The following is a 19,773-nucleotide window of genomic DNA, read 5'->3' on the forward strand; positions in this document are numbered from 1 at the left end:
ACCAGATGGGTGTCATCAGGTGTCCCCTAGACACTGGAGGCTGGTACATCTTAACTTATAGCCACTTACCAACTGTTCATTGCTCTTTTCTGTGCTGCTCACTATTAGAGGCATCCATCATCAGCCACTAACCTTGTGAAAACAAAGTGGCTATCTGTCCATGCTAGGTGCACTATATTTATGCTACAGGTCAAAAATTTTAGAACATCTCAATTTTACCAGTTTTCTTCAAATGTAATCAGTTGAAATGCAATGAATGACCTAAAATGGTGAAAAGCTATGCAGTAAACTTCCAGAGGTTTAAATGTAAAGTTTAGGTTAGCAAAAACTGAAAAAAGGAAATATTGGATTGGAGTACTAAGAAGTTATAAGCAATGCAAGCATCACACATAAAAATAATTTAGGTAAATGATGGCTTACTAAACAGGTATTTTTTATATTATTATTGTCACAGTAACTTTCTAATGCTTTATTCACTGAATTTTTGTGCAGCTGTGACATACTGACAGCATGAATATGCCATTCAGAAAATCTTCTTAAAAAGAAAACCTCTTAAGTCAAAGGCATGCAGGCCTTTAGTTATGAAAGACCTTGAACACCAAAACATAGAAATGTTATGTGATGCACTAAATGCTATTACCTTCTTAATCTTAAAAAAAATATATATGACATTAACATGAAATTTTTGGTCAAATAACAGAATTTTATGTATGTTTGAGATGTGAAATCAAAAACTAAATTAACATATGTTCAGTTTTAGTTCCATGAGAATACAGATTGCTCATACTCTTCTTCATTTTTTTTTAAGTCATTAATTCTGATTATTGTTTTTCTGGCTGCATGTTGTTATGCACAGTATAAAATTATTAGTTTAATACAGGGTACATTTTTATTTGTAGTACATTATACAGTACACATATGCATTATATTTTTAAAGTGTGGATCTTGTTAGAAAGCTGTAAGTGGAGATTTTTGTCACCAAAATCAATAAACCTAATCACAAAAAATAAATATTTCTCAGCATTTAAACTGAAATATTTTTGTTTTAATTAAATATTCAAGGAAAGGAATTATTTACAAGATAAATTCAACACAATATATGTTATTTGCAATTAGCAGGTAAATATTTACTAGATAGATAGATAGATAGATAGATAGATAGATAGATAGATAGATAGATAGATAGATAGATAGATAGATAGACAGATAGATAGATAGATAGATAGATAGATACTTTATTAATCCCAAGGGGAAATTCACATAATCCAGCAGCAGTATACTGCCACTACTCCACATTCCTAATGTTATGCCAATCTTTCATAACAAGTAGGTGCTGCTGATCTTTGCATGTTTTGCAAATGGAGAGGTTGAAGGCACTGAGTCCTTTGATTGTAATGATCAGTGATTTACATACAATGCCACAACTGCGTGTAATATATTGTTCAGCATGGAGAACTATGAAGAATTTCTTGTGGTGTCTCAGCATAAAGTACAGTACATCTTATTTGTCAGTTAGAAGAATGTGATTATGCTACTGATTGCACAAGCCAGGGGTTCAGCCCAGGTCATACAGTGGCATCAACAATAGCAAGAAGCTGATTGGATGGATTTCAAAACTGAAATTTGATTTTAAATATTCAAACTGTAAAAACATTGAAATATGCTGTAAATGCAGATCTGCACATGACAGCTATAGTGGAAGGAAAGCATAATCCCTTGAATAAAGTGCATGAATACAAAAGTCAAATATAGAGGGGAAATCAGATTGTTATTCAAGTCCTACATGTGTAAGAATGAAGGATTTGTTTACACAGGTAGTGTCCTGGTTACTCCTAGTCTTGTCTCCATTTAGACAACAAAAGACAACTGTCTTTTCAATAAATCTTTTCACCAGTTAATGCTTGTTTTGTTTTGTGTTTTGACCTCCTCAATGATTTTCCATTAGCTAAACAAACATGCCTTGTATTTTAAGGTCAACCATCCATCCATCCATCCATCCTCTTCCGCTTATCCGAGGTCAGGTCGCGGGGGCAGCAGCTTAAGCAGAGAGGCCCAGACTTCCCTCTCCCCGGCCACTTCTTCCAGCTCTTCCGGGAGAATCCAAAGGCGTTCCCAGGCCAGCCGGGAGACATAGTCCCTCCAGCGTGTCCTGAGTCTTCCCCAGGGCCTCCTCCTGGTTGGACGTGCATGGAACACCTCACCAGGGAGGCATCCAGGAGGCATCCTGATCAGATGCCCGAGCCACCTCATCTGACTCCTCTCGATGCGGAGGAGCAGCGGCTCTACTCTGAGCCCCTCCCGGATGACTGAGCTTCTCACCCTATCTTTAAGGGAATGCCAGACACCCTGCGGAGGAAACTCGTTTCAGCCGCTTGTATTCGCGATCTTGTTCTTTCAGTCACTACCCATAGCTCATGACCATAGGTGAGGGTAGGAATGTAGATCGACTGGTAAATTGAGAGCTTTGCCTTATGGCTCAGCTCCTTTTTCACCATGACAAACCGATGCAGAGCCCGCATTACTGCGGATGCCGCACTGATCCGCCTGTCGATCTCACTCTCCATTCTTCCCTCACTCGGGAACAAGACCCCAAGATACTTAAACTCCTCCACTTGGGGCAGGATCTCTCCCCCAACCCTGAGAGGGCACTCCACCCTTTTCCGGCTGAGGACCATGTCTCGGATTTGGAGGTGCTGATTCTCATCCCAGCCGCTTCACACTCAGCTGCGAACTGATCCAGAGAGAGCTGAAGATCACGGCCTGATGAAGCAAACAGGACAACATCATCTGCAAAAAGCAGTGACCCAATCCTGAGTTCACCAAACCGGACCCCTTCAACACCCTGGCTGCGCCTAGAAATTCTGTCCATAAAAGTTATGAACAGAATCGGTGGCAAAGGGCAGCCTTGGCGGAGTCCAACTCTCACTGGAAACGGGCTCGATTTACTGCCAGCAATGTGGACCAGGCTCTGACACCGGTTGTACAGGGACCGAACAGCCTTTATCAGGGGGTCCGGTACCCCATACTCCTGGAGTACACCCCACAGGATTCCCTGAGGGACACGGTCGAACGCCTTTTCCAAGTCCACAAAACACATGTAGACTGGTTGGGCAAACTCCCATGCACCCTCCAGGACTCTGCTAAGGGTGAAGAGCTGGTCCACTGTTCCACGACCAGGACGAAAACCACACTGTTCCTCCTGAATCCGAGGTTCGACTATCCGATGGACTCTCCTCTACAGAACCCCCGAATAGACTTTTCCAGGGAGGCCAAGGAGTGTTATCCCTCTATAGTTGGAACACACCCTCCGGTCCCCCTTTTTAAAGAGGGGGACCACCACCCCGGTCTGCCAATCCAGAGGCACTGTTCCCGATGTCCATGCGATGTTGCAGAGACGTGTCAACCAAGACAGTCCTACAACATCCAGAGCCTTAAGGAACTCTGGGCGTATCTCATCCACCCCCGGGGCCCTGCCACCAAGGAGTTTTTTGACCACCTCGGTGACTTCAGTCCCAGAGATGGAAGAGCCCACCTCAGAGTCCCCAGGCTCTGCTTCCTCATTGGAAGGCATGTTAGTGGGATTGAGGAGGTCTTCGAAGTACTCCCTCCACCGACCCACAACGTCCCGAGTCGAGGTCAGCAGCGCACCATCCCCACCATATACGGTGTTGACACTGCACTGTGGGGGCCCTGGTGACCCGCGTCCGGGCAAGGGAAAACGTCGTCCAAGGTTTTTATTCTTAATCGGAGGTTTGTTGAACCGCTCTTTGTCTCATCCCTCACCTAGGACTAGTTTGCCTTGGGTGGCCCTACCAGGGGCATAAAGCCCCGGACAACATAGCTCCTAGGATCATTGGGATACGCAAACCCCTCCACCACAATAAGGTGACGGTTCAAGGAGGGTTCAACACCTTTTTAAATTTGTGATGCTTGTACATTTGGCCTAATACTTGGGGAAATATGTAATGAACTTGACACTAAGTACAACTGCTTAGGGAATGACACACCAAGAAAATTCTGTTACTTTCTTTTTAAATTTTTTTCTGTCAAGTGCAATCAATTAGTTCAATGTTAACATTAAAATGTCAGTTGTCAGTTTTCACATAAAAGGCATTTCTAGACAAATTACTGTTAGGTTAAGGCTTGAGCGCCACCTTTGGGCCCTCCTATTACTGTAAATGCTGTTTGTCCCATCCATCCATCCGTTATCCATTCATCCATCCATTATCCAACCTGCTATTTCCTAACTACAGGGTAACGGGGTTCTGCTGGAGCCAATCCCAGCCAACAAAGGGTGTAAGGCAGGAAAAAACCCCGGGCAGGGTGCCAACCTCAGGGCACACACACACCCACACCAAGCACCTTACCTGCAACTCAAATAATTTGGCTGATGTGCTGATGTTTATTATTAATCCAGCAGTCACATTATGGGAAGAGTGCAAACATAAAATAGAAACTCGACCAAGTAGGGTATGTATGAGTCTTAGGTTTTTAGTGTTAGTATGAAATACATTTACAAATTCATTCTTGCAGTTTGAATTACTTGCCTTTTTATATGGTTTTGCTTGCTTTTCTGACCAGCAGCCTACTATTTTTTGTTCATGATTTTTTTGACTTTAATAAATATAACTATCTTTTATACATACCTGCCGTTTATTATGTATGTTATTCTCTCCTGCCATCTTGCCTTATAATTGCATGGTGTAGTACAGTCCTGGGGCCACATGTATAAACGGTGCATACGCCCGTTTCCACGCTCACATTGTGATGTACAAAAACTAAACTTGGTGTCAAGCCATGCACATTTTCATGCTCGCTCAATCCCTGACATACGCAAGTTCTCTGCTCGGTTTTGAATACTGGCGGCACCCAGCATCAAAGCAATGCTTTTGTTCCAGTGTAGTTTCCCTTTGTTTTTTAGATTCACATCCCTGATGCGGCTTTATCATACTGTATACACTGAAATTAACCGCATATTGTTTATTAGTTTAAGGCATCTGATTGTAATTAACCTATAACAATATAATGGTCCACAGAATGGCCAAACTATTCCAAATATCATAGCTGCTTTAGCGTTGTTACTCTGCCTACACCTTCTTTTTCTTTTAGCTGTTCCTGTTACGGGTTACCACAGCGGATATCTTTTTTTCACATTACTCTCACAGCACCACTCGGAGTATTTATATCACTGTATCTGTGTGTGGAATCACAACTCTACAGCAGCTGATCAGAAAGAGAATTATCGGTATACAGCATCTAGCACACGCTGCCTCAGCCATGCTGTCTATTGAACTTCTCCCATACGGCAAATGCTTCAGAGCATATCCTTTACGGACCTCGCGGTTCAGAAACAGTTTCTTTTCAAGAACTATAAATGCAATCAATCAGTCCATCAAGTAATCCTTGTAGATCAGTTTGTACTTATTGCACAACCTGAGCCACTTTATAAAGGGTGTATTTATATATGATGACGATATCATTATTAAGATGAAATGCAGCAAAATGTGTTTACTACATTATACAGATAAAATGTTAACATCATTTAAATAATCTATCCATCCTTTATCCAACCCGCTATATCCGAACTACAGGGTCACGGGGGTCTGCTGGAGCCAATCCCAGCCAACACAGGGTGCAAGAAAGGAAGCAAACCTTGGGCAGGGTGCCAGCCCACCACAGGGCAGACACAACAACAACAACAACAACATTTATTTATATAGCACATTTTCATACAAAAAAATTTAGCTCAAAGTGCTTCACACACCGGTGGCGCAGTGGTAGCGCTGCTGCCTCGCAGTTAGGAGACCCGGGTTCACTTCCCGGGTCCTCCCTGCGTGGAGTTTGCATGTTCTCCCGTGTCTGCGTGGGTTTCCTCCGGGCACTCCGGTTTCCTCCCACAATCCAAAGACATGCAGGTTAGGTGGATTGGCGATTCTACATTGGCCCTAGTGTGTGCTTGGTGTGTGGATGTGTTTGTGTGTGTCCTGCGGTGGGTTGGCACCCTGCCCAGGATTGGTTCCTGCCTTGTGCCCTGTGTTGGCTGGGATTGGCTCCAGCAGACCCCCGTGACCCTATTCGGATTCAGCGGGTTAGAAAATGGATGGATGGATGGATGCTTCACACACACCAAGCACAAACTAGGGACAATTTAGAATTGCCAACACACCTAACCTGCATGTCTTTGGACTGTGGGAGGAAACCGGAGTGCCCGGAGGAAACCCACGCAGACACAGAGAGAACATGCGAACTCCACGCAGGGAGGACCCGGGAAGCAAACCTGGGTCTCCTAACTGCGAAGCAGCAGTGGTACCCACTGTGCCACCATGCCACCCTAAATAATCGATATTGTTAATAATTTAACATATGAGGACACAATGTTGCAGTGCTAGCGATGAGCTGGTGCCCCGTTCAGGGATTGTCCTTGCCTTGTGCTGTATTCTTGCTGGGGCTGGCGCGACACTGGAAGGATATATGGATATAATAATTAAACATGTACTACGAAGATATTTCAATGTTCCTTAAAAGTTTTGAAGAATCGGCGTTCTAAGCTTACAGATGCATCTATTACAGAGCTGATTGCGTTGTGATTGGGTACTTGGAGAAAGAAAAGGAAGGACAGGAATTGGGGTTAGTACATTTGAAAGAGACAGTACTGCTGCAGTAAATAATTTCATCAAAGGCTGCACATGGCGCAGCAAGTTTCTTGCGGGAGGCAGGAACAATTTTTGGACGGGGCGCCAGCACATCACTATCACTGCGCCACCGTTTAATAACATGCTTTAACTCCTATCATCATGAAAATATCAAGAATACATCTCAGTATTTAAATTATTCAGAGAGCTGTAATATAATGAATGTAATGGATTCTGTGTCCTGTTGGAGGAAGAAAAAGCCCGTTTAAGAAGCACGTAGTGATTCACACACATACAGCACACAGAAGAACACATACAATACAAAGCATTTAACATGCTACTTTAGTTATGATGGTATTTGAGAAACTAGTAAATTAAACGATTTTAAGATGAAGTTTATGATGTTCTACTTTAATGACAAAATAAACTACGTGATTAAAGTGGAAATTTCAAGATTAAAGTTGACATTTCAAGCTTTTTTCCCACTGTGTCCCTATTTTTTTTTCTTTTCTCTGTACCCTAAAACGTTTTCATATGACACTCAGACAGTGGGCTACGACACACCTTTACACAGTGACTTTGATATCTGAAAACTTCTTTTTTATTTCGGCACTGTGCGACTTTGTGAACTTGAGCTTTCTCCGACACTCTGTCACTCGATGAACTTCCTTTTGTTGTTTATACCACTGTTTAAAACCACAAATAATACGTTTTCTTGCCTCCACTTGATATTCGCTGAAATTCTATTTCCCCCCGTGCTTTTGCCATTGCCTTTCACAGAACCCTGAGCTTAAGGGCTATTTATATTGATTTACATATTCACAGAGGCATAATTCTGGGAGGAGTTGGGGAGTGGCAACAGGCGCGTGCATTACTTTTCATGCCGACAGGGATTTATGTAGCGGAAAAATGTGGAAGTTGGTGTCCAGATTTATGCATCTGGATTTTTTTGTGCGTATGCACATTTACGCTTTTGTCCATATGCCATGTTTTAGTGTGAATTCTACGCACTGCATTCATTCCTAGACTTCTGTACTGCAGTAGTCAGTCAGCACATGAGAAAAGCAAAGAGAATATACGGTTAATATCTGGGGGGTTACAGGCCTCTGGAAAAAGCAATGTGAGAGTTAGGTTGACATAGGTCACTTAGATACCTCTGTCTCTTATTCATCCAGTGACAGCATACATTACATACTGGAGTCCGTAACAGTAGCATTATAATATGCTGCTCTGGTATGGCAATGTGTCTGCCATTCCTGACACCTAAGGTTTTCAGTCACTGATATTTAATTCTACTCATGCACAAGAGGGGATATATCCTGCACCTTGACTGAGCCAAATGCCTATCTTAGATGTATTTGACTTATTACCAAAGATGCAGATCTATCTCTTTTCTGCAAATACAACTACTAAATGGTGATTTATGTAGGTAGAAGGACAAACATCTGTAGTTGTAAACTTACAGTATATCCTTTCTATTAATTTTTACTTTCCAAGTAAAATAAATCTTTAGACACAATCAAAAAAATACTATTTTACAATAAAATCCTAAAATGCTCGAAAATTGTTTGAAATAAGGAATTCACTTAAATTTTATTTGCATCTCATGTCTCAGTATTACTTATTAGTATTATGTCTATTCATTTAAAAATTCAAAACAAATGAAATTCAATGATAAACGTTTTAAATAAAAAGCAATGTGTCTAAAATATGGTGTAGTAATTAAATGGTCAGGAATAGAATGCAGTGGAAAAGAGAAATACAGTTCAACTGTGAAAACAATAGATAAAGCAAAAGCAGTAAGCTAAGAAGAAAAAAAAAGTCTGAATTAGCATAAAAATCCTAATTTGGCGGCACGCTGGTGCAGTGGGTAGAGCCGCTGCCTCGTAGTTAGGAGACCCGGGTTCGCTTCCCGGGTCCTCCCTGCGTGCTGTTGCATGTTCTTCCTGTGTCTGCGTGGGCTTCCTCCGGGTATTCCAGTTTCCTCCCACTGTCCAAAGACATGCAGGTTAGGTGCATTGACGATCCTAAATTGTACCGGGGTTTGTTTCCTGCCTTACACCCTGTGTTGGCTGAGATTGGCTCCTGTTACCCTGTAGTTCGGATATAGCGGGTTGGATAATGGATGGATGGAACCCTAATTTAGGGTGTTCATAAGAAATGAAATGATTTACTTCACGAGGATGAAGTATATAATAAACCAGAATATTTGTGTCAGATATTTGAAATATTAAAATGTCTGTTTCGGTTTAAATATCGAAATTCTTAATTGTAATAGCAATTTGTAAATTTTTACCCTTTGATAGAGGTTCATTGAGAGCAAGGTCAGCAGTGAATGTTAAAAATTAACGATAACATCATATTCGTAATCAATCACCTTGAAATACCTTATGCTTTAAATTTTTTATTTTATCTTTTTGGGAGTGGCTCTTAGAGAGCTATGGCCACCAGTAAAGAATCAAATATCCAAAATATTTTCATGTTCGCGATCAGCAGTCTTGAAATAACATTAAACTACACTCCAAATCCCTATACTACCGATCTCCATTTTTTTGAAGTTTTGTTAAAAATGAACACCTTTGAACCCTCGTATTCCATTAAGGGGTGAACCCCTGGGGTTGGCTAATGTGGAATGCACCACTTCAAGTCCTTCTGAACATTTTTGCTAAAGGTACCTGTTACATTACTCTTTGTCACATGGGTATAATTTCCTGCACAAGATATGGTCCAACAATGGCAAAAATTTTTTAGGGTTTGGGGAGCCAAAAATAAGGGAAATACACACATACAACTCCCTCGCATTTATCTAATTAATGAACTAGAAAACCAACTGTTACGGTCATATATTACAGACCTTGAGATTTTCAAAACGCATATAACGAAATAGTAGTTGTAAACTTACAAACGTAGATTCTTACAATTCACTGTAAATCTTTTAAATTACTACAAAATATAAAAATAGAGTTTGTGGCAAACTTGAGTGGTAAGGAGATGCGGCAGGTAAATTAACTTTCCTAACAGACACACAACAACTTCTGCCAATCAGTCTCCAGTATACGGTGAAGTCGTAAGTTATGCTTCCGACTACAAGTGAAAGTAGGAAAAGGAAATGGCTATTTGGAAATTCCTACGTTTGATTGGTTAATAGAAATTGATAGGCAGCCACTCTGTCCACTGATCAATTTCTTCGAGACTCTATCTTGACGTGTGTAGGCAGAGCAGGAGGCGAAGTCGCTGATTGGCTAAGCATATGCCAATTTTGACGGGTCAAAGGTGCACTGTACTTAGTACGAATGAAAAATAAAAGCTACAGGTTTTGGTCAGCACTTAAACATATAAAAACTTGCTTTCTGTGAAAAAGTACAAATATGTTAAGATTAGGATGTAACACGCTGCATTGGAATACAGTGAACCCAATAAGCTTTGCAATACCACGCAACTAACCTGCAGAAGTCCTTTGCACGTGTGTTTGTTTATCTTCATGACAGCTAAGAAGGAGCTGCTTGGCAGTTTGCTGTTTGCATGGGTGAGTGCATTTATGGTGGAGCTGACACGGGTGCAGACTTCTCATTTAGTTTTTTTAGTTTGTCGCAACGCACAATAAACCCGAAGGTTGTGCTCGGTGCTACAGAATGCTGTCAGTTTCAAAGTAACATTGTATTAATACATTGTGAGTTTTTTCAGCTTAGTTGCTGATGATTAAAGATGTATTTATACATCATATTCCATCTTCATTGGAAGACGTTTAGAGGTGCAAGCCAGTTACATTTAGTAGGGAATTTTCCTTATTATGAATTATAATGTCCACTGTTGCACGTATCATGAGGTTAAATATACTGCATGCTCGTAACTTTACAACTTAGCATTTCAGGTTGATAGAAATGTTAGTTAAGTGTCACACTTAAACCTAGTCAAACCAATTCACAGTCGTGGAAAATCGAAATTAACGGTTACATAAATAATCATCGCATCACGTACTAGCGTTCACCTTAAATGTTGTATTGGGCTTATGTGCAGTTTATGCGAGTCCGCTACTAAATTATATGAGAACAGGCTGATATATTGTTCCAAAAGCATACATTAACTTATGTCATTAGACTTTACCAAATATTTGAAAACGGCGTATTTCGTGTTGTGATCCCGTTTCAGTTTAGTTTGTTTGTATTTTCAGTTTTATAGTGGTTTGCCGATGGGTACATTTTGAACTGATAGTATATGTTATGTTTTCATTGGTGAGAAAAGAGTGAAAAGAAAACAAGTTATTTAAAAAAAAAAATGTATTCACGGTACAGTGAAATTTATATTTGCAATGTCTGTCACAGACTAGTTGCATATTAAAGTACAAACATCAGACAATACAAATAAGGTCAACGTGAGTCAGTATATATTAAGAAATTCAGGTATGCTCATGAAAATAAAATTGAACTTGAATATAGTGCCAATGGTCCTGTAACTGTCTAGTTGACTTTGGTGGTGGATGTAGTCTCTTCTGAAGTAGAAAATAAATATTGTTGCTGTTTTTGACATGGGCAGCTTGGGTTGAATTTCTTTTTAGCTAAATGCTATGGTATTCTTGCCGTACATGTAGGGCAATGTTAAGGAGTAAGATGGAAGAGCTGAACTGAAGTCCGATTTAGTAGGTTTGAAGTTCCATTGTTTACTATGGAATTATGCTATGTCATTTGTGTCCTCAAACATAACCTATAATCGGCTTTATACATTTTGATTATTTAAAATAAGTGAAGTTAAAAAAGTGTGTCACAAGTTGAGCTCCATCTTTCCTTTGAAATCCAAGGGGTTACACAGTTTATGGTGTTTAAGGACAATGATTTAAGTAGAATGCAGAATATACTGTTACTTGCTGTAAAGTATATATCCATCCATTTTCCAACCCGCTGAATCCGAACACAGGGTCACGGGGGTCTCCTGGAGCCAATCCCAGCCAACACAGGGTACAAGGCAGGAACCAATCCTGGGCAGGGTGCCAACCCACCGCAGGACACACACAAACACACCCACACACCAAGAAGTATATCAACTCAAGAAAAAAAAGTTTATTCTGGTTACTCAATTATCTAGTAATTTTTAGTTTCATGAGCTCTAAACATGTTTTTGCCAAAAATAGAATAATTAAAATTTAAGTTGTTAAAGTATAGTTATTTGTGCTAACATAATTTTATTGATGCTTTACTGGAATTAACAGGGTGCCAACAGTTATGGGCAACTGGGATTAGGCCACAAGGAAGATGTGCTGCTGCCAGTGAGGGTAACACAGGGTCTGGCGTCCATTGGCAATATTAAATGCCTTGTTGGTGGAGGGGGGCATTCTGCTATTATCACAGGTAAGTCTTTGGATCCAGATAATCCTTTGTTGAAGATGAGGATTAGGGAGGAGAGGGAAATTCAAGCCTCTTTATTTTTGCTCTTTTATAATACTCCTATTTCTGTTCTGAAATGAATATCTAGATTCAATGTTTGTACATACTTCTTTTGAAATGTTCATCCACTAAGACTGAAATAATATATTTTTTGTATTTTTCTTGGATATTTTTACTGTTTACTAAGAGCTTCTTGTGAAAATGTCAGTGTGAGATAATGATATGGTGACTTTAGAAGTTTAATCTGAGGGTTGCACTTGTAAAAAAATGTCCTAAATTGTAAAGTTTTAATGTTGAGTACAGAAACAATATGCTCTTGCCACAGATTTTTAATGGTGATAAAGTCAAGACCTCAGTACAGTTTGAAAGAAGGTACAATGCATCAGGAATTGGAAACACATGAGTGCGGGTTAGGTTTATACCCTTTGTTTTTAGTTGTTTGAAGTGCTGTTTCAGTTTGCATTTGTTTAGGCACTGCTGCTTAATTAAGGTCAATTGCAGGTCGGTTTAGGAGACACATCAAAAGATTTTTGACCCAGCTCTTGCAGACAGGGGAATTTAGTATCAGAGTCTTAGCAATATATTTAAAGAACTGCACAGAAATGCTGTTTCTAATCTACAATAAAAAAATTTAAAAAAGGCCAAATCCAAAAAATAGCAATACTGAAACCCTACTCTCTTCAACAAATAGCAACCACGGACATGAAAGAGAAGGCTTTACCATGCTACAAAAAATACATAGCACTACTTGAAACTGTATAGAGGAGAGCAACCAAGTTCATCTCAAGACTTTAAATAAGGATTTGATAGAATCTGGATCAAACTACCAAGTCATATAGCTGAAGCAGAAATCTTGGCAACTTTCAAGAAGTATCTGGATGAGATACTGGCACATTGTAGATACTGTAACTAAACAAATGAGCTTAACAGACTCCTCTCAATGGTCAAATTTCTTATGTTCTGATATCGTCTGTTGTTTTCATTTTACTTCTTGTACTTTGGATCACTGTCCTGTAGAAATAAGGCCTATTTTAAGGTGCAGATTTTCATTCAAATTACCCTTTTTTACCCAATTCCTGTTTCTTAAAGATGCAAAAGGTGTCTGTGTATATTTCTATTAAATCAGCCCAGAATTACTCTAGCATAATTGGTTACAGTAATTAGAATTAGTTAAATATTACTTATATTGGTTACATTATTAGTTACATTAATAACCAAAGTTCATTATCTTTTTCTTCAGTTGGTGCATTGACATTGCTTTCATTCATATCCAGGGCCGATGTGGCTTGTTATCTATCCATATCCTAGAGATTGCATGACTTATTATCTGTTCATATTCCAGGATGGTGTGACTTGTTATTTGTCCACATCGAAGAGGCAGTGTAGGTTGTTACCTGCTCATACCTAGGGAAAGTGCTGTTTGTTGTTTTTCCATCACAGGAAGGTGTGATCAACTCCCTCTTACGTAAGTCCATCAGGTAAACATGGGGTCCTCAAGTTACTGCCTGTGGCCTGCTGTCCTTTCTTCAGTGCTTTTTTACTTCCTGCTTCTTAGGTCAATTCAGGTTTTATATAAAGCAACAAGGCCAGACCACAATACTTGCTTCTAATTAAATACTGACACTGATAAAGGGTAATGACTTTATAGAAAGATTTATAATCACATGCATAGATCCCATTTGCAAAGTGGTTATTTGATGTTTGATCAAACTGTTTGGTTAACTTTAAGCTTTTTCACTTTTGCAGAGTCGGGGGAACTTTTGTTATGTGGGCATAATAGTAAAGGGCAGCTTGGAATGGGACACAAGCAGGAAGTCTTATATTTCTGCCCTTCTCTACAAGGACGAATTGTGGTTCAGGTGGCCTGTGGCTGGGATTTCACATTAATTTTAACAGGTATTTAATTCCACTTGTCACAAAAAAGAAAAAACACGTGGCTTGGCTGAAATCTCTTAAAAATATGTTTTATCAACACATAAGTTGTAATTATTTGTTAGATGCTTTTTTTAAACATGTCAGATATCTGTGACTGTAAGATGAGACACATAAAGGATCATATATGTAAAGCAGTTTTTTTTGGGTATACTCATTGGAAATTGTCTTTCTCAGATCCAGTAGTAAAAATGAAAATTATCAGATAGATATCATCACTTGAATAAGAATCTTAGTGAGGTTCTGGGCCGGTTCTAGACAGGCATATATGAGGGGTCAGACAGAAATGTGAAGGGGGCACATGGTAGCGACGGAGGCGGGAAAGGGGTGGGGTGGGTGGATTTGCTCTGGATAACTGTTTTTGTCATGTCATTGGATTGCACTTTGTCAGGCCTCTACCCTAAGACCTGTTCAACTTGGGTGTCCCACCTGAAGGCTAAGCTTCTGCTGGTGTAACTCTTAGGATCACTGAGGCATGCAAACCCCCTGACCACGATAAGGTGGCAATTTCCTCAGGAGGAAAACAACAAAAAATAAAATATTCCTCATCAGATTATAACAGCTAAAAACATGACATTTACCTTAATTGGATGGCCTATATCAAATATATTCAAACCCAACAATAACACTTCTCACTTTTGCTAATATTAACAAAACTAAAAAGGGTAGCCAAGTTATAAAAAAAATCAATTCACCAAGTCTTGAAAAATAAAACTGGAAAATAGAATAAAAAAAAATAAAGAATAAAGTAAAATATGCATCCAGATCTTTACAACCAACAACATAAAATTTATCTTAATTTGATGGCCTAATTCTCAAATAAATTTGCAAAATAAAGTAAGAATAAAATAAGACCTCTCAATATAGCCAATATTTACAAAACTAAAAAGGGTTGGCATAGTAATTTAAAAAAAAACAATTCACCATGTCCTTTCTTACAATTCTCAAAGTAATTTGTAGAACACAACAGATTTAGAACAGAACTTTTTAACTTTTTTCTTCTTTCTTTGTCTTTGTCTTTTTGTCTTGTTTTAAGCTCGTTTGTTTTGCAAGCAACTGAACTCTCTGTTTGCAGCTGAACAGCTCCACTCTCCTTTCTCCTCAATCCACTCTACAACAACAGTCTCCTGTTTCCCTTTGCAAAAACTCGTATTACAAGTTCATCCATATCCAAGTTATTTGTTATGGACTTCTCATGGGCCAAGATCACCAAATTCCTCTTTCTTTTATGTAACATGGTGTGACGATAGGGGGTTAGGACCCATGACAAAGTGGAGAAGGAACTCTCACACGATGCTGAAGACACACCAATTACCAGGGCTGTTACATACAATTTATGCAACTCAGGAAAGGCTTCCTTGTACTCCTGCAGGAGTTTACACACAGTGGACAGGTCTGTTTCCTTTGAACATTTTTTGAGCAGCATCTGTTTTGCCACAAGAACTTCATTTTTCAGACTTACAACATCTGCTACAGTGCCAGCCATCACAGCCAGAGGGTGCAACAGGGTGGGATCTAGAAATGCGCTAGATTTGGGTGCAAGACTAGATATGGCTCTCATCAGGTCAATATTCTTGTGTGAAAATCTAGTTTCCATTTCTGAAATGGCCCTGTCAAGGATGTTGAGCAGGGATCTTTTCAGAGACTGATGGGGGGAAATGGTAGGGTCACCAGAGTCTGTATGGCCCAAAGTTGAGAGCACAACACTTTGACCCAGGTGTTTGCTCATTGTTCTCCTTCTCTTTGTTGGATGTGACTCATCCTCAGCAGGAGATGACACTCCCCAACAGTCATCCTCACGGATGTTTTTTAAGGAGTCCAGTGCTGCACTAACAACCTCAGAAGCACTGCACAGATCAACTGACTGAGACTGTAGAATAGCATTTGCTGGTTTCAAGACACCAAGCACCCGCACTGGGAACTTTCCAATCTCAAAGAAGTGATGCCTCTTAATTTGGCATAGCAGGCCTGATGCCTCGGTGCACAGGTCAACTGCAGCATCATCATCCTCTGTCATCTCAGATAGGATACTAAGGATTTGTTCTTGATTGTCCACAGTGCACCTTGTCACCTCATAGTGGCTTGTCCATCTGATCTCAAGCAGCCTTTTTAGACAAGGTGCATCATGTTTATTGAGCACATAGTGGTGGTGAAAAAGTTGTAGAGTGAACTAGATAGGCTAAAAAACCTTTTTGCACATGGCTCACTCTGCATGGCATGCACAACCACTAAGTGCAGTTGGTGGTTGTAGCAGTGGATGTATGGGACATATCTGTCAAGCTCTTTTGGAGCAGAGCTTGTACACCACCTCTAACCCCACTCATCACAGAAGCCCCATCATAACACTGGCTAAGTATACTGTCAGCACTGTAGCCAGCATCAGAAAGGTGTAACAGGATCTCAGAGGTGATGTACTCTGCATCAAGTTGTTGCAAGTCAAGCAACCCAATAAGATGCTCCTCTGGCATGGAATTTCTGACAAACCGTATTATCACAGACAAATTTTCCACATTGCACCTATCCCTGGTCCCATCACTTTTGAGGCAAAACCCTGCAGAATCAGCACTTTCATATTTTTCCTGACCTCTCCAAGCACCATGTCAGCCAGTGTTTGGATAATTTCATTTTGGATATCCTTAGATGTGTATTTTGCATTTTTGGGATACCCTTAGCAATGCTTGCTAGCTTCTCATCCTTCTCTAAGGTATATTCCATCAGTTTTAGAAAAATACCTGAAGCAATGTCATCATCATTACCGCTGCATCATGTCTCAAGGTTTCTGCAGTCCCACGGAGCCCCAACTCATTTACACAGAGAAACCTTATAGCACTACCAATACTCTTGACATAGTAATGTTTTTTTTTTCAAGTTTGTGTTTTACCAACCAACATTGAATCCACAGTCCCCGTGGCCTCTCTGCTTTTATGCTCAGTCCAGATGGTTGAAGCATGCACATGGTTGTGGCTGGACACATGCCTCTGTAGCCCCTTGTCTCGATCAAGTGCTGCTTTCCAGTTGTTAAAACCAGTTAAGGTAAAAACTATATCCTTCTCATTAACATTTCCGACAGGGGAAACAGAAGCATGCGTCCCGCACAACAGAGTACAACAGCCATGGTTGTGTGCGGTACCAGGCAGGATTGAATGATCTTAATGTTGTACCACCAAATACACGTTTGGACTAACTACCCAGTATTGGCTGGGATGGTGTATTGCCATTTAAGTCACTGGGTAGCTGAGTGGGTTGCTTTGGGGCAGCAATTGTTGACAGAGGTACAGGAGAAGCAGTGCCTGTTGATGCCACAGGAGTAGACATGCTAGCTGCTGTCTCTGATGTACCAGCAGCAGCATCATTGCTACTGCTATTGGTACAGGCAGGAGCAGCGCCACACTTTTTAAAAGCTTGGGAAAAAGGATGCATCTCACAGCATTAACTTTCCCTTTGTGAGCTGCTGGAAGCTGGGGTGGGAAGTGAATAAGCTTTACTAAAATCGCTGTGATTACATCAGTATATGAAACGAGAAAACGGTTGAGTGCAGAGTTGAAAGCTGGAGCGGGGCTTTGTGTCGGGGTCTGACAGACACAGGTCCTCCAGTCTGCTCTGTGCAGCAGACAGGCTCACAGTGGTGCTTGTGGGATCGAGGAAGAAACACTTCTCTACCAGACTGAAACTGTGAGAAGAGCAATGGACTAGTCCCCCATTGACTGTACAAATATAGATGTATTTTTTAGTTGTCGTTAATTATCTCATGAAACAGAGATTTGCTGTTTCCTCAAAACCTCCCACTGTTGACAAGCTCATTTTGCTCTGCCCTGCCTACTGAGAAACCTGACACTGGGTCATTTGCATACTAACAGTGATTGGATGTTTAGCTGGGGGGCGGGTGAGTGCAGAACTCTGCCGAGTGCTGTGTGAGCCTGCGTTCAAACAGAGCACAGAGGGAAACAGTGAATAATGGTGAAAACCTATGATCTCATTTGTGTCTTTTCCAGTGGATTTTTCAGCTACTGGAGTAAATCTTGTCCATATTCAGTTTGTGGGTAATCTATAATTTTCTTTCTCAACTTCTAAAAGTTTGATTTAAGGGGGCAGGACGTTTTTTTAAGGGTCATTGCCCCCTTTTGCCCCAAAGTAGAGCCGGCCCTGGTGAGGTTTGTCTTCATTAGTAGTGTATGCAAAAAAACAGCTTAAAAATAAGAAAGAGAAAGAAATTTAGGAAATGTGTTTTGTAGATGATTAATTCAGTTAAACATGCATTGGAAACCATACATGCTGTGGAGCTAAACATTTTGTTGAGGTTCATTGGTTATCTTGGTCAAATGTGAAAATATTTTCAGACTATGATTTGAATTGATTTTTACAAAATGAGTAGGATTTAAGATTTGTGAAAATGAGTTTTTCTCCTAACAACATAATAATTAAGTTTCAAAATTCAGGGATTAAATATGTCATTTGGATTCTGTGACAAACACTACATACAACACAATGGAGTCTTTAATAGCAATACATGGAATTTTGCAGATATCTAAAAAAACGTTTCATAGAAGTTGAAAATTAATGGATAGAAACTAATGATCACTGTATAAATCTTGGCTCAAAAACAGACATAGTCGTATTACCCCAGGGAATAAATACTTCATCAAGATCACTTTAAAATCTATAGTGTAACTGGCAAAATACCCGTGCTTCACAGCGGAGAAGTAGTGTGTGAAAGAAGTAATGAAAAAGAAAAGGAAACATTTTGAAAATAACGTAACATGATTGTCAATGTAATTGTTTTGTCACTGTTGTGAGTGATGAGTGTTGCTGTCATATATATATATTGTCATACAAACGAGTCCAAGACATCATAAAGGTTTGGGGCAGCCACCTGTATATTGTTTTTTCCCAGCTGCAAATGGGTTTTCTTATCAAAGAAACGATGTGCATCTCACAGAGTCCAAAACAGCACTGACTACAGTAGGCCAAGATGGAGGCTTTAAAGGTCTTGAGAGGAAGTGACGTCAAAGGGACCGGAACCAGAAGTGACGTCATCAAAGGGCCGGCGGAAGTGACGTCATCAAAGGGGCGGCTTGAAGTGACGTCTTCAGAGGCGGAACCTTGCAGGATTTCCCGGGAAAGGTCTGTAGGGAACTGAGAAAGACAGTCAGTGCACTCCGCCGCCCCCTGGTCAGATGTTTTATTACAATTACTCAAGCCCTTTAGCTTGACCTACTCGCACGTGTGTGACAAGACCCCCTCAGCCCAGACCCATCGGTTTGGGCGTCCTGCACCGAGAGGTCGTGGGCACGAGAGAGAGCATCAGCGTTTGCATGGAGAGAACCCTTACGATGAATAAGCGAAAACTTGTAAGGTTGAAGGTCAAGAAACCACCTAGTGACCCGTGGATTTGACTCCTTGTGAAGGGCCATCCACTGTAAAGGAGCATGATCCGTCACCAGAGTGAACTCCCGGCCCAAGAGGTAGTACCTCAACTGCGTAATCACCCATTTGATCGCAAGGGCTTCTCTCTCCACCGCTGCAAACCTGGTCTCTCGATCCAACAGTTTCCGGCTCAGGTACATGATGGGGTGTTCAACACCATCGACGCTTTGGCTCAGCACTGCACCCAGGCCTGTGTCCGAAGCGTCCGTCTGGAGAATAAAGGGAGAAAAATTAGGAGCTTTTAATATTGGTGCTGACGTAAGAGCCTGTTTTAAGTCACTAAATGCAGCGTCCGCCTTGTCAGTCCATACCACATGATTAGGAGCCCTCTTCTTTGTAAGATCAGTTAAGGGCGCCGCTCTCTCTGAAATCCGAGGTACAAACCGGCGGTAGTACCCGGCCAACCC

General features: G+C 40.6%; 1 protein-coding gene across 4 annotated transcripts in view; it reads left to right on the top strand.

Annotated features, from left to right (window-relative positions):
• The first annotated feature begins 9,891 nt into the window (after positions 1-9,891).
• The window catches only part of sergef (secretion regulating guanine nucleotide exchange factor), a 392,241-nt gene continuing 382,359 nt past the window's right edge, over positions 9,892-19,773 (top strand). For 3 of the 4 annotated variants that reach the window (XM_039753309.1, XM_039753318.1, XM_039753326.1), the window contains exons 1-3: positions 9,892-10,158; positions 11,836-11,974; positions 13,757-13,906. In XM_039753309.1, the coding sequence (XP_039609243.1) occupies positions 10,114-10,158; positions 11,836-11,974; positions 13,757-13,906 (334 nt within the window). In that variant the 5' untranslated portion in view covers positions 9,892-10,113. The remainder of the gene's footprint in view (positions 10,159-11,835; positions 11,975-13,756; positions 13,907-19,773) is intronic. The other variant, XM_039753335.1, reaches the window with a different exon arrangement.

This window comes from Polypterus senegalus, chromosome 1 (genome assembly GCF_016835505.1).
Source record: "Polypterus senegalus isolate Bchr_013 chromosome 1, ASM1683550v1, whole genome shotgun sequence".
In the NCBI taxonomy this organism is placed as follows: Eukaryota; Metazoa; Chordata; class Cladistia; order Polypteriformes; family Polypteridae; genus Polypterus; species Polypterus senegalus.